The 15,725-nt window shown below is 41.5% G+C and overlaps 1 protein-coding gene across 1 annotated transcript in view; it reads left to right on the top strand.

Moving 5' to 3' along the window:
• The first annotated feature begins 9,620 nt into the window (after positions 1-9,620).
• The window catches only part of DEUP1 (deuterosome assembly protein 1), a 33,855-nt gene continuing 27,750 nt past the window's right edge, over positions 9,621-15,725 (top strand). Inside the window, exons 1-2 of the mRNA XM_052670408.1 lie at positions 9,621-9,715; positions 11,059-11,119. Coding sequence (XP_052526368.1) covers positions 11,076-11,119 — 44 coding nt within the window. The 5' untranslated portion in view covers positions 9,621-9,715; positions 11,059-11,075. The remainder of the gene's footprint in view (positions 9,716-11,058; positions 11,120-15,725) is intronic.

Below are 15,725 nucleotides of genomic sequence, written 5' to 3' on the forward strand. Positions count from 1 at the left end.
AAGACAAAATTTCATTAAACTACTTTTGCTGAAGTAAGTAAGAAGAACAACTTGTGAATGAAGAATGCATATGAATAAGTAATGCCATGGCCACTGTGTTATTAAATTCTGGACAAAAGCATTCTTGAATATAATAGGAGGGTTTTGTAACTGAGCCAGGATTATGTTTCCTAAATATTTCATGTACAATAAGTAGGAAATGGTCACTGCTGCAGTAGACAAAGATAAAGGCCATATTAAGAAAGAGGAATAAAATTATTATAACCAATTTTCCATATCTGAAAATTAATCCAAAAGATTTGCTGAAAGGCTTATGAAGCCACAACAAAGTTCAGAATTGAATTCAGAACCCATGAGTTCACAGAACCACCTTCCTTTTCTATAGGCTAATGGTTACAGCTGGGTAGAGTCGACCTTTGTAGCTTCTTTCTTTTTTGGCAGTAACCACATGTAAGAAGACCCAGTGTCTGAAAGAATGATGCTTTCACGCTTTCTCTGATACTTTAGGTGATAGGTTACCCTACTGAACTGTTCTGCTCATGTAAGTGAATGGTACTGGTGTACCTTCACTGTAAAAATGCTTCAGAAAAAAATTTCTGCAGTGTATGTTGGCTGTGCTTACCAGTTCCTACCATTGTGTAGGAAGAGGAACTTATGCTTCAGTAGGCTGATGATCTCCAGAGGTCTCTTCCAACCCCTACAATTCTATGACTTTGCGATTCTTTGAATTTGTTGAGAGGGAAAAGTGACACCATGAAAACTTTGGACAAAGAACCAAAAAATAAGTGCAGCAGTGAGTTGTGCTTTGAAGAAAATCTCCAGAAGAGTGCCACTGTTTCAGTCAATAAAGTCTAGTCTGGATCTAAAAATCTTTAGAAATTGCCTCTCAAGATCATCATGGTCTTGAGAGACGTTAAGGAGCACAACAGGTTCTTTATAATACAATGAATTGAAGTAGGAGAGCTATTTTTAGACAGCAATTTTGTATTTGTTTTTTCAATTTAAACTACTGGGAATGTGGAAAGCTGAAAATATTGGTTTAATATCTCCCCAGCTGTGGACTTTCTCTGATAAGATGGAAAATACTAATATCACCTTAATATATATGCAGCTGCTTCTGTCCTAGAGGATCCCTAGGACATCTACAAGCTATTCATAAGAAGTATATTCACTCAATCATAGATTACAGCAATCAGATGTTAGTTAGGAGTATAAAAACAGTGCAAGAGAGTAAACAAGGACATTTTGGGCACTGTTACCCTATGCAAAACCCTGTGCTTACGGTGTGTGATTATACAACATTTAAAGGCAATAGCCTGGTGCTGCGCACCACTGACAAGACCTCGTTCCATTCTCTCTGCACTCTCCCTTCAGGTATTTATAGACATTAATGAGATCCCGTTAAGCCTCTTCTCCAAACCCAACAGTCCCATCTCTATTGGCCTTTCTCATGGAAGAGGTGCTCCAGTCCCTTAATCATCTTGATGGACTCTCTCCAATATGTCCGTGATTAATGTTCCTAAACAACACGTAAAATATCTGTGAAGTATTGATCATCTAGCTACTTAGAAAACAAATGAGTTCTTAATGAAGCAGAATCTTCCCTCCAGACCTATCTTCACAGCAGTGTCTAGTTTTAGTGCAATGCTGTGAGAGTAGCTAAGGAAGTTCAGAAAACAAAAAGAGCATTCAACGTTTAGATCTCCTCCCTACCTGTTGCAAATGTTTGAAAGGAAGACTGACTCACGTTTTTTGTTTATTCAGTCCCATTTCAGCTGATCTGTAACCCCTCCTTGCTCAGCAGCCAATGGCCATGAAAGGCAGTGTACCAGTATGCACTGAGCACTCAACAGTTACCTAACAATTACATTACAAAATTGGACGAAAAGCATAAATATCATATTATGGAAATATTTTGTCTTTTGAATGTTCCTTTTCTTTGTTTGTATAGGTAGCAATTTGCAGCACAAAGAGCCCCAAATAAATAAAGATAATTTTGGCTGTTATTGGCAGAATCTCAACCCTATTTTCTGCACAGTAAGCTACTGTTCTTCTGGTTTGCCAGCTCCCTTCCCACAGACACAGTTATCTACCCTGTCTATACCAGATCTTCTTCATGCAATTGAAAAACTGGCTAGGATTTGAATGACAAGGAAAACATAAAATACGCCAATGTCAAGTTAAAGTCAGCCTTTGATACCAGTGGCATCAGAAATCCGTTCCCTATATACACTGCCTGTGCTGCTTGTGTCTTTGTTTTTTTGTTCTGAGACCTGGCCAAGGTTGAGTTGGAATGCATGAAGGGCAGATCAAGTTAGGTTTGAATGTACCCATCAGGAAAAACACAGCTTCCAGCCCCAAAAGGCTCATCCAAGTTCAGGCAGGGAGGTCAGTGAGAGCAATTGCCTCAAGGAGGGCTCCTACTGACATCCCAGCAGTAAATTGGCTGAGCAGTCTTAAGGCTATCCAAGTGCAGAGGCCAGAGTGAGTGACAGGATTTGTTTTGCTGCACTTGCTTAGTTGGGAGATCGGATCCTTCAGGAGTCATGCCTCTCCAGCAACCTTATGTCACCCAGGTGTAAGATTCAGTCTGCACGTATCTCTGCACACATGCATATGTCTATCTCCATGGATCCTGTACGTGATTCTCCTGGACTTTGATCATCTACTCTAAGTAAAAGCATAAATAGAGCATGGCTTACATCTTACCAGTAACTCTTTTGGATAACAGCATGATGCTTATAGCATAATATTCAGTGACATGTCAGATAAAGTGATAACATGACTTCAATGAGGTGGTGGTGTCAAAGATGGGAGGGAAGCTCAGGGATTAAGGCTCCACCCTTAGAAGACATTTGCTTCTTCTGCTAAGAAGTGTTAGAGTACTCAGGGCCTTATTTTCAGCCTCTAGAAAATGCAGCTTATTTCTGTTTGCTCACATTCTATGGGAAAGTGTTAGTCTTTTTCCAGCCAGCTGAAGCAAAGTTTCCACTGCAGCTGTTGCTCTTATATCTGAATGCAGTCAGCCCTGCATAAGGGCTCTCTTCTTAACTGAAGCTTCATCAGTGTTAACAGTTAACAGTTAAGCATTAAGAATTAACGAAGAATTTGATATATGAGTAGATAGCATCTTGGCTCAGCCCAGACGAACCACTGAGTATGTATACAATCAGCAGCCTGCAGAAGACAAAGAAGGGAAGCAAAAGCTGTTTTTTTTTTAATTTGTGCTCTAAATATAATAATGACTCTCAAGATCAGAAGGCTGAGCTTATATGCTGAATTGTTAAAAAGCAGCTTTCTGTTTCTAGAGACAAGCAAGAGTGTGACACAGCTGTTATCTGTCTGCCTCTGACTCCCTCATCTGCTCGCTGATCAAAGACTCTTTTGCAGTCAAGCCAACTGAGGCCTTAACTTTGACAGACAATTTAAATCACTCAGACCTCATCATGAAATTCTATAGAAAGTAACACAGCGATGTATTTTAATTGCTATACAGCTGTACCTCAGTACTGACTCCAAAAATAGATGAACTGGTATCATTAGAAAACAACAGGCTGAAGCCAAAGGTAAAAGAAATAAAACTGATTAGAGTACATGATCATCCAAGCATAACATGAAAATACCATTTTAATGCAACTAATCTAGTACTGCACTTTATTGGTACATTCTTAGGCAAAGTGAGTAGTGTGAGCTCCTATGTCATCTCCTCAGTTCCTAACCATTAGACTCTGGGATGACATCTTAAATGTCAGCATCGTTAATTATTTCTCTGCAAGTTATTTCAACAGAATATTTGCTTCATGTGCTTGAGAAAAATTCTACACTTGCTCCAAAATCAGTGCAAAATTACAACAGCTCCAATTATCCTCCCTTCAGTTGTCAAACGCAAATGCTACCAAAAGTTACTTCTACAATCTTTATCACATTTTGTGCCACTGAAAATTAAAATCGTAGGGATTTAAAATAATTTGAATTTAAGATGAAACCAAATGTTCAATTTGTTTCCCGTAATCCCTTCAGACAGCACAAAGCCTGTATTTGTGCCTAAGAGAGGTGACATTTTTCTGTAACTTACCTATTTTAACTAAAAAGTTCCTCATAAATTCTCACGTCAGCATAGCACTGAAGCAAGAGTGGCACAATATTATTCAGCAACAGATGAAATGTCCACATGAAGTTTAAGAGACTTCGCTCTTTTTCTGATTGTCAGCGATCACAAAGGACAATTTCATTTCATTTGTATAAGAAAGTTTACCAATACATATTCATGCCTATGGAGTAATGTTCTCATTATAAAATATTCTCATGCTGCTAAAACATCAACATTATTTTGATGCTGCAGTACAATAACTGTAAGATGATGGCATGCTAAAACTTATTACAGTAATGCTAAGCATTACCATGAGTTTCTAGAACACACATGCAGAAAGCTTTAAAAAGATTCTTCTTCTGTACATATATTTGTCTAGCATTATTTTTTATCATTAAAGAATGAGACATAAAAGATTAAATTATAACTGTCACAACAAGAGGCCAAATACCACTATTAACCCCATTTTTCATTTTCTCAGAGCACAACCCCAGCTTTCACTTGTCTTGCCTTTACCGGCTATTGGATAAATGCTGACAGTTCTCCACTTTAAGAAGTCCCAGACTGCAGCCTGAGTTATCAGTCAGTTTACCTGGCAAGCCCAACTAAATCCAAATTCTTTCCCTTCTTCCCTTATGTGATCTTATAAGCTGATCAAGAACAACACTTTTCAGCTTAAACTTGAAGCAAATCATTTAGAAACAGGACTCTGCTCCTATCAATGCATTATGTCAGGTTTTATCACCTCCTGCCAGTAAATTAGGTAGGAACCTTCAGAATCCTTACGTTGATTTTATGCTTCTCTGATTTTTACAAAAAAAAAAAAAAAAAGAAAAAACGCACACAAAAAAAAAACCCTCTCTCTTCCAAAAGTTGTCTCTAAAATATTGTTCTTATCTCAGTGCTTATAACACAGAATCACAGAATGGCAGGGGTCGAAAGGGACCCCAAGAGTCTAACCCCTGCTAAAACAGGTTCCCTACAATCAGTTGCACAAGCAGGCATCCAGATGGGTTTTGAATATCTCTACAGGAGACTCCACAACCTCTCTGGGCAACCTGTTCCAGTGTTTCATCATGCACACCGTAAAAAAGTTCTTCCACTTGTTTGTACAGAACTTCCTGTGTTCAAGTTTTAGGCCTTTACTCCTTGTCTATCACTGCACACCACTGAGAAGAGCCTGGCCTCATCCATTTGCCTCCCACCTCCCTTCAGATATTTATAAACATTTATCAGCTCCCTTCTCAATCTTATTTTCCCCAGGCTGAACAGACCCAGGTTACTCAGCTTTTCTTCATATGGGAGATGCTCTGGGCCCTTTACCACCTTTGTATCTTAGGAATTTTGCCATAGGTCTTATTGTCTGCTGTCCTTTTTTGTTGACAAATGGCTTATGCTGAGCTACTCCTTTTTCTTTCCATCTGTACCTTCTAAAAGAGCTCCCCTAAATTTAGTTGATATGTTCATAAACATTCAAACTAACATACAGAATATAATTATTAAACTGTTTTAGAGCTGCTGTGAATCCATCCCGCAAGTGTTAATAAAACAACGTGATTTCTACACCAAAGAAAGCAATTTCACATGTGTGTTTCTTACAAGAGCTAGACTGTCTTTTGCAGCAAAAGGGTTTTTTTCTAACACAAGTTTGTCATCTGAGATTGCAAGAATCAGTATCAATATACAGAAATAAATAAAACAAAAACTACATCTGGAGTTCAACACACAAAGCATTTGCCTTTTACTAATTGTTACACATTATACTACAAAAGTGTCACGTCTTAAAGAATTCAAGTGCCAGATATCAAGGAAAGGGGACCATCTGGCATTTTATCACTTAAATTCCACTTCTTTTTTTTTATTCTGCCCTGGAAATAGGCTACATCAAGTTGTATGCTATTGATTTAATTTATTGTGAAAAATGTCCCAGTCGGCACTTGTTGGGCTGCACCTGGAGTATTACATCCAGTTCTGGTCCCCACATTTTAGAAACATCATTGACGAACTGAAGGAGTCAAGGTTTTTTTGCCCTGCTGGAGGGTCGGGGAGGACCTCATTCCAGTGTGTACAAGGTGGCTACAAAAGGATGGAGGCTCTCTTTTCACAAGGAGCCACATGGGTAGAGCAAGGGGCAAAAAGTCTTAATTAAGGAAAGAAATTTCTTATAGTGAGAACAATCAACTGCTGAAAAAAAACTCTCCAGGGATGTGACAGAAGTCTTCAAGACATGACTGGACTGGTGCCGTATAATCTTATCCAGAGGCCCTTATCCAGCAATGGTTGGACCAGATGATCTTTTGAGGTCCCTTTCAGCCTCCGTTGCTCTGTGATTCTATGACTGTGTTCTAAATTCTCAGCATAATTATTAGACTAAAAGGCATTTCACTTTACTTAGGACTTCTTCAGAAGCTCTTAATACAATTGGTGGAGAGGAACTGCAACTCTGCAACTGCAACGGAATTTAGTTTGCCTGCCTTTCAGCGCCGTATCTTAGAATAACTACATGCTTCTTAAACATTATGGACAAAAGCTCTACAATTCCATGTAAAACCCACACCAGTGGCAAAGCACATCCCATATGAAGAGACCCACTTTCAATGGTTCCCTCCAAAACAGGAACAGCTGTGGCATATGCTCTGTTAGGTGGACAGACAGGATACCTACCCATCAATAATGTGACGCAATGCCACAAAAAAAGAGAAGAATCTGGCAATTTGGAGTTGCAGGTATTGAAAAATGAACAACTCTCTTCATACAGCTTCTTCCAGTTCTTCTACTAGAGCTGTTAATCTCATTTTGCTTCATGAATCCCAGGACCAGCCTGAGCAAGGTGTATCCTGCTGAAGCTATACATCATTGTACCCATCCATTCTTTGGATTTCCCTGCACTCTCAGAATCACAGAATCACAGAATCATAGAATCACCAAGGTTGGAAAAGACCTACAGGATCATCCAGTCCAACCATCCACCTGTCACCAATAGTTTTCACTAAACCGTGTTCCTCAACACAAAATCCAAATGTCTCTTGTTGCCTGGTTATTCTGACTGTGAGTGTCCGCCTTGCTGATTTTCCCTTTTTGTTTTAATATCAGTGCTGTGCCTTATCTTGTTTGACATTTGGTCATTCACAGTTTTGTCCCTGACCTGAAATGACTCCTCTTTTTTCCTGCAGAATTGTGCTTGTATCTTTCCACTAATTTGTAGGTTTTTAAGTACTTTATTTTTCTTTATTATTTTACTGGCTACCGTAATTTAATGTATGTATAAATACCCTTTACAAAATCTTTAATTATTTTGCACTTATTATGCTTCCTCTCCATCTGCTTTGAATACCACTAATTACCTTTTTAAAGTCAACAAGTGAAAATTTTTGTTCTCATTAACAAGATCTAGTCAAAAGATAATGTTCATGAGCAAAAGCAAATTGAAAATGTCAGAAATATTGTAGGAGATTTTTTTTTAATATAGCAAATGAGATATTCAAAGGAGCATCCAGGAATTAGAAACACAACTCTGATAGTTGTGGGAACTGTCCTTCAGAAAAGCTTTTAAAGCACTGATATGTCATTTTAAAATTATTTTTCTGTGTGCATGTTGGGGCTTTTTTTCACATTTTATTTGGGCATGATAGATGGAAGTTAAATCTCTGAATAACTGATTACCACGGAGAAGGTATGAGACAGGTAGAAAATTAAAATGAGCCCAGTGGGAATAGGGCTGAAAAGTTGACTTCAGTTGCTCAAATTTGCTGGCAGTTACACTGCAAATTTGCTGGCAGTTACACTGCAAATTATTTCTACAACATATTTAAAACCCTACGTTTATATATTTTAAATAAATAATTATAAAATTTGGGGGTGGGGGAGGAAGGGTTTCATTAAAAAAAAACAAAACAAAACAAAACAAAAAAAAACCTTACAATAACATTTCCATGCAAGAAATTACACATAAGATATTTCAGGCAGCAATAACCAAATGTTTCAAGATCATTTCTTCACATTCTTTCTACTGCAGTAATTAGGACAAATGGGTGTCATGTTTTCAGGGCTAGGAGCGCAGCAGATTCTTCAGCCTCCTCCTCCCTTCCCTGTGGCTCTGGCTGCCTGTCCCCAAGGACAGCTCCGGCACAATGCAGCCATAACCTGGGTCACAGCTGCTGCAAGGCAGAGTCATGAGACACTGCAGGAGCACCTGGCAGTATTAGAAATTATACAATCATGGAGGTTGGAAAAGACCAAAGATCACCATGTCCAACCATCAACCCACCCCACCATGCCCACACACATCACATCCCTCATGTGTCACTCCCTCCATGGAGTGACACATCTCCATGGCTCCTGAACACCTGCAGGGATGGTGACTGCCTGGGCAGCCTATGCCAGTGCATCACCACTCTTTCTGAGAAGAAATGTTTCCTAATATCCAACCTCAACCTTCCCTGCTGCGACTTGAACCCATCACCTCTTGTCCTATCACTGTTATGCAGAAGAGGCGGGCCTCCATCTCACCACAACCTCCTTTCAGGTGGTTGTAGAGAGTGATAAGGTCTCCCCTGAGCCTCCTCTTCTTCAGGCTGAACAATCCCAGTTCCCTCAGCCACTCCCCACAAGACTTGTGCTCCAGCCCCTCCACTGCTTCATTGCCCTTCAGTACTCACTCCAGAGCCTCGGTGTCTTTCTTATAGTGTGGGGTCCAAAACTGAGCACAGCACTCCAAATGCAGTCTCACCAGTGCTGAGTGCAGAGGGATAATCACCTCCCTGTTCTTGCTGGCAGCACTGTTTCTGATACAAGCCAGGATGTCAATGGCTTTCTTGGCCAGCTGGGCACACTGCTGGCTCATGCTCAGCTGAGCATCAACCAACACTGCCATATCCATTTCCTCCACACAGGTGCAACTTCTAGCTGCTCTGCCCAAAGCCTGTAGCATTGCCTGTGGTTGTTATGATCGAAGTGCAGGACCTGGCACTCGATCTTGTTGAACCTCATCCTGTTGGCCCAGCTCTCCAGTCTGTCCAGATCCCTCTGCAGGGCCTCGCTCCCCCAGGCAGGTCAACACTTCCAGCCAACTCAGTGTCATCTGCAAACTGACTGAGGGTGCACTCAATGCCCTCATCCATGTCCTCAGTAAAGATACTGAACAGGAGAGGCCCCAGTACGGACCCTTGGGGAACACCACTCGTTATCGATGGCCAGCTGGATTTAACTCTGTTCCTCACCACTCCCTGGGCCCGGCCATCCAGCCAGCCCTTTACCCAGGTAAGAGCACACGGATCCCAGCCACGGGCTGCAGCTTCTCCCAGAGAATTGTGTGGAACACAGAGTGAAAGGCTGCGCTAAAGTCCGAGCAAGCAAACTTCATCACGAACTTCCTTGAAATTCTGCACATACTTTTATTTTAATCTTACATTTTAAACACACTGCTCATAATCCATAGCTCTGCCCCAGCTCCGTCCCGGCGCTCTCCTCACGGGCACCGCTCCATCCCCGCCTCGCTCCCCGCGGCAAGGGCTGCGGCGCAAAGCGGGCGGGGAGGGCGGCAGGCGGGAGCGAGCGGGCCGAGGGGCTGTGCTGCGGCCACGGAGCCTGAGGAGCCCGCGGAGGGGGCGGCGGGAGGAGCGGCAGGTAACGGGCGGGGAGGGCTCCGCTGAGGGTCCGGGGAGCTCCGCCGTGTTCGTTCATGCAGGGGTGTCCCGGATCGGCGCGTCCGCGGTGCTTGGGTCGCCTCAAGTGCCGCTCCCTCTCGGAGCCACAGATCTGCTGTGTCACCCCAGGTGCTGGTGAGGGGTCTGGAGCAAAATTCTTATGGGGAGCGGCTGAGAGAACTGGGATTGTTCGGTCCGGAGAAGAGGAGGCTCAGGGGAGACCTTATCGCTCTCTACAACCACCTGAAAGGAGGTTGTGGTGAGCTGGGGTCAGCTTCTTCTCCCACATAACAGTGATAGGACAAGAGGTGATGGGCTCGAGTCGCACCGGGGGAGGTTGAGGTTGGATATTAGGAAACACTCCTCACAAAGAGTTACGAGGCATTGGCACAGGGAGGTGGTGCAGCCGCCATCCCTGCAGGTGTTCAGGAACCGTGGAGATGTGGCACTGAGGGATGCGGTGTGTGGGCATGGTGGGGTGGGCTGATGGTTGGACATGGTGATCTTAGTGCTCTTTTGCAACCTCTATGATTCTGTGGTACCAAGGTGGATCCAAGGATGGTGATCCTGTACCTGTGTCACCTCAGGTGCCCGTCCTCTGTGGAATCAGAGGTCCTGTGGCTCTGGTGCCATGCAGTGGTGTCCACACACCTGTACACGCTGATATCCATCCTCTTGAGAGTCTGTGACAGGTTCCTGTCCTTGCACGCACCCAGGCTTTCTCCAGGTCTCTGTTCCTTCGGACACACAGACCCAGGTTGTTCCCAGAATCACACTCTGTCCTTGCCACCAAGACACTTGAGTGCTGTGTGTCCCCATGCTGCATTTGCAGCACATGGCAACAAATAGTCAATGTGAGTCCAAAAATGCGTTTGAGAGCAATTATGGCCCAGTATAACTTAATTATGAAGAGATGGAATTTGACCTCTGCACTATGACACTGGAGAAATGGCTGCTGACTGCACCCATGAAACTGTGGCAAATTTACTTTCGTGTGTTTTGGAGCAGATCACTGATATCACTAGCAGAGAATGATCCAAACCAAATTCTTCCTCATGGAAATCCAGCGGTATCTTCAAGCCAGCAGCACCTCAACTATCTCACTGCTGCATCAAGTGTAGCAGCTGCTGAGAGACCTGAACTTACTCCTGAAGCTTTCATGTTGCCCATTGCAGTCTGTAATCATTTCTCTTCTGCTGTTGTTTGCATGGAAGAATCACAGAAATTTAAGGGAAAGCACTGAACTATCCCATATGTACTGCTTTGCTATGTACAAGCACACTTGAGAGAATCTGAATTATATGATTTTTGCTGTTCCAACAGGTTAACAAGGCTATAATATGGAGCAGGGCTCAAAAGTATTTCAAGAACAGACTCTCACTAAGTAAGTAAAGACTGTCTGGAGGTTAAATGCATAATGCAATTGAATTGTATGGGTTTATTAAGGATGTAAAACAAAACACTGATGATCTCAGAAGCAAATATTCTTTTATCCTTTTTGGGCAAGATGTAAGGAGGCTACTGATGCCTAAGACAACACAGTTCAGAGCTTTAATTTTCTACTTTTATTTATTTAAATCCTTAAAATCTGCATACCTAAACAAAAGAAAACAATGAAAACTGGGTTTTATTAAGATGTTAAGAATTTTGAATGGTCTTCAAAAATTCTTGAAGTTGCTAGGCTACAGCAGTATAAACTTAAATATCACAGCACTTAAAACATTCAAAACTATTAGAAACAGGGTTGTTGGTTGTTCAAGTTGTAGTTTTATTTTTCACATACAATAACCAAAATTGTTCTGCCAAACATTAAGCACATTTCCCTTCCCAACACACTCATCTTTTTTTTCCACATCATCCAAATCGAGTTGCTTTAATCTGAAAAAAAATACAGCACAGCACAAACCATGGGTGAGATTTGATGTAGGGTCTCATATCATCCTGCCTGCTCAAGGAACAGAGCAAGGTAAAGAACACTTCTCCATATGTCATATCACATGGTTCTTCATATCGTTCTTATCAAGAAGCGGTCTAGCTAATGAGGCACATGTTGAGTGTAAAAGTACTTCTTAAAGTAGTAGAAACACATATATTCACCCACACCTTCTTCTGGCTGAAGAAAGCTTTAATAAAAGCTGGTTGTACAGGATTTGGTTTTTTCTAAATTTGGAAATACACACGTTTGACATGCAGATAAATAGTCATTAATGACAGCAGAATATGAATCATCTCTGTTTTCACTATTATGGAAATAGAGTAAAAGGACTAAGAGTTTGCCTACATCTCTTTAAAAATGCATTACTTTACAGTGTTTTGAGCCATTTCATAGTAAATGCAACAGAGTAGTTCCCACTTGCTTAAATACAAGTCATTGGTTCCATGTGGGAGGAATGCATTTGTTGTACGCAGTCAGCAGTGTAGGAGTGCTGAATGCTTATGAGTAAAATCCCCATCCTTCTTCCCTTCATGGGAAAACTTTTTCCCTGTGTTTTCACCTGATCCTATATTAAACAAAACATGCCAGAGTTTCCCACCTTCCACCTCCAGTGATGAAATTAAAATTTGCATAATTCTCGCACCATATGATTGGTCATATCCTGAGGGAGTGTAAAAACCACTGCCTTCAAAACACCAAAGGGATTAAAACAATAGGCACAGCAGCTCTTAGTCCTTCTGCGCTAGTAGGTGGGGATAACTGCTAAGTGCATCTTTATGCAGTGATGTGCATAATGCTACAGTGATGATACAGAGCAGCTCTGGAAGTAAGAACAGAAGCAGTAATCTACAGCTTCCGGTACAGCTTTCCTTTTTTAGTTGTGAATGTACCTAAAGGATCTAAGTAAGGAAGCAGACAAAGATGAAAAGGAGAAAATTGAGAGACTGAGAAGCTGCTTCAGATGGGATTTTTTCCTTCAACGTGTCCATTTTCTATACTGGCAGTTCTAGGTTCATGAAACTTGCAATAATTGCTGCAAGAAAAATTTCTAGCAACAGCTGCAGAACTTGTCTTGTTGGAATTGATCTCAAAAGAATAGGTGAAACAACCCGAGAGGAAAGGATGTCAGCCATGGTGGATCTGGAATGGTAATCAGGTGGTCCAGGCTAGAGATCACATTTGGAGTTGCACAGCAATGTTTAGATAATCTATATGATGCACAACAGAGAAAGTACCAATTTATGAAGGCTAAAATCAGATAGCAGAGTCCTTGCTCATTGTTCCCTGACATGTTGCCACCAATCATGGAGTGGTTTGAGTTGGAAAGGACCTTTAAAATCATGCAGTTCCAACCCCTGCTAAAGGCAGGGACACCTCCCTCTAGACCGGGTTGCTCACAGCCCCACCCAGCCTGGCCTTGAATGTCTCTGGGGAGGAAACATCCACAGCGTTCTCTGGGCAACTTGTTCCAGTGTCTCACCACCTCATAGTAAACAATTTCCCCCTGACATCCAACCATTTCTCCTTGTCCTGCTGTTATCTACTCTTTCAAAGAGTTGATTCCTCTCCTGTTTTAGGCTCCCTTGAGGTACTGGCAGGCTGCAATGAGGTCACACCGCAGCCTGCTTTTCTTGAGGCTGAACAAGCCCAGCTCCCTCATCCTGTCTTTGCAGGGGAGGTGCTCCAGCCCCCTGATCATCTTTGTGGCTCTCCTCCAGACCCTCTCCAACAGCTCTCTGTCTTTCTTGTACTGTATCATGCTGTTGCTTGCTACTTGCTTGCTTTTTTGTTCCGGTCATTCTATGAATGATATTAAATTTTATTAAAGATTTTTTAAAGTATTTATAAAATCTTTCCTAGCTTAATACTGATAATGGCAACGTTCCCAAGATTTGAATTTCTTTAGCAATTGTCACGATTATTATGTATGCACCTTTAAGCACCAAAAACCCTCACTAAACATATTTCCATGTAAAGGAATTCTTCTTAGTGCACTACACTCAGAAGTTGAGCATGCGAGATATGGAGTACAGAATGTGTGAGGCCAGTGCTTGATTCTGAGCAGAACCTACAGACAGAAGATTTTGGTGTGTCTGCACAGGTATCAGGAGGGCTGACAGTCAGGAAGCTGGTTGAACAGTGAGGAAGTGAAAGATTACCAGAAACATTTACAGCAGGGACATTTTTATCCACTGCCTTTGTTATTTCAAACAGATAGTTAACTTGAAAGAAATCCCAATGTTTCCTCTAGGTATTGACATCAACTACAAGGAGTAAAATGTATGCTTATATTAGGGCCTGTTTTCCATAGCCATTTAGAGCAGAGGCACATGTGAGTACCTGTACTGCTCTTCAGTGGTGCACTGGCTGCAAACTCAGCAGCTGAAGGCTCACAGGCATTAGGGATGTGCTGGTTTAACCTGGCAGATGCCTAAACACAGCACAGTCATTCACTCAACTCCCCCAGAGAACAGGGGAAAAAAAAGAAGTAAATTCATAGGTTGAGATACAATTATTTGCTAAGATAGAGAAAAGGCAAAGGATAACAGGACAAATATATCCATATTTTTATGTGTATATAGCAAGTGATGCACAAGCAATTGCTCACCAGCCACCAACCAATGCCCAGCTAGCACCCTCAGCAATGGAAGAGAGCATGATGAACTCCCACTCCTTTCAAAACTCCTTCCACATGATGTCATGTGGTATGGAATGTCCCTTTGCCCAGTTTAGGTCAGCTGTCCTGTTTCTGTCCCCTCCCAGCTTCTTGTACCCACCCCCAGCCATTTGTAGGAGAGGACAAACTGGAACAGTCTTGGCACTTTACGACACTGCTTAGCAACAACTAGAAATGTTGTGTTATCAAACGTTATTTTTCTCCTACAACCAAAACACAGCACCATAGCAGACACTGTGAAACAAACCAACTCTGTGCCAGCTGAAACAAAGACAGTATAACCTCTGAGTCCATGGTTCAGTTTGTGTTTGATTAGTTGGGTTCTGCTAAAAGAGTTCCTAATTGCTTGGCACGTTCTTAGTTGCAATGTCCACTCCAAAAAAATCTGCTAGATTGCAAAGTACATGACACGAAATGGTATCCTGTGCTAATTTTGGATATTGAAATCCTCACCAGCACCCCTTAGGACAGAGTGGTTACATGCCTGCTGCTCTGTGCTTTGTCATTAACCCTTCTGCGTGTTGCTGCTACATTATGCAGATGCTGCACTGGCTTTTTTTTGTCTCTGTGACCAAATCTATGGCAATTATTTCATAAATTACTGACTGATGGGTACACTTGGAAGGAGGGGAAAGAGAGCTAGGAAATGGTAGAGAATTCGTAAAGGAAGTGGCTACGCTCACTTTTTCAGACTGTCGCCCCACAGATATTAATGACTGCAAACCTGATAGGCAGTCACAGAGGCATTTGCCACACAACTGCGTGTACCATATCAAGAGATAGGGTACCAGTCAAGAGAGCTGGTAACTTTTAAGCGTGTGTGAATTAAATAGTCACTAGTTACTGTTCTTTTACTTATTTTTAGAAAGATTAGTTGAGATAATATTTTTAAGAGGAAAACTCAAAGCAGTGACACCACGCTTAGATTTGTTTAGGAGAAGAGATTCTTATCAGACTGCTAAATATATTATAGTGAAAAGTAATAGATTACAATACATTTTTCATCATCTTAGATGATCAAATTTATGAAAGAATACAATTGCTCGTTTTATGAACCAAAAGAATAAAAGTAATAAGAGGCTTGAAAATCATCCAGCAGTATGAGGAAACTGAAATTAAATTTAGATTAAACTTCAATTTTATGAAGTTTACATGAACAAGAGTACAATGAATAGGCACTGTGACAGAAAAAAGGGAAGAGCAAACAGGTGTTTACTAACAGTACAAGCTATTGACTTAAGAGGGAGACAGATGACACTGCAGAAAAAAACACCACGATTTATTTGTACTTTCATGTAGATACAGCAGTAATTGAGTACACTAATCTCTGAATCGTTGCAGAGGGAAAATGGAGACATTTTTGTAATGATTTTCATA

Source organism: Tympanuchus pallidicinctus, unplaced genomic scaffold (genome assembly GCF_026119805.1).
Source record: "Tympanuchus pallidicinctus isolate F22 unplaced genomic scaffold, pur_lepc_1.0 scaffold11, whole genome shotgun sequence".
NCBI lineage: Eukaryota > Metazoa > Chordata > Aves > Galliformes > Phasianidae > Tympanuchus > Tympanuchus pallidicinctus.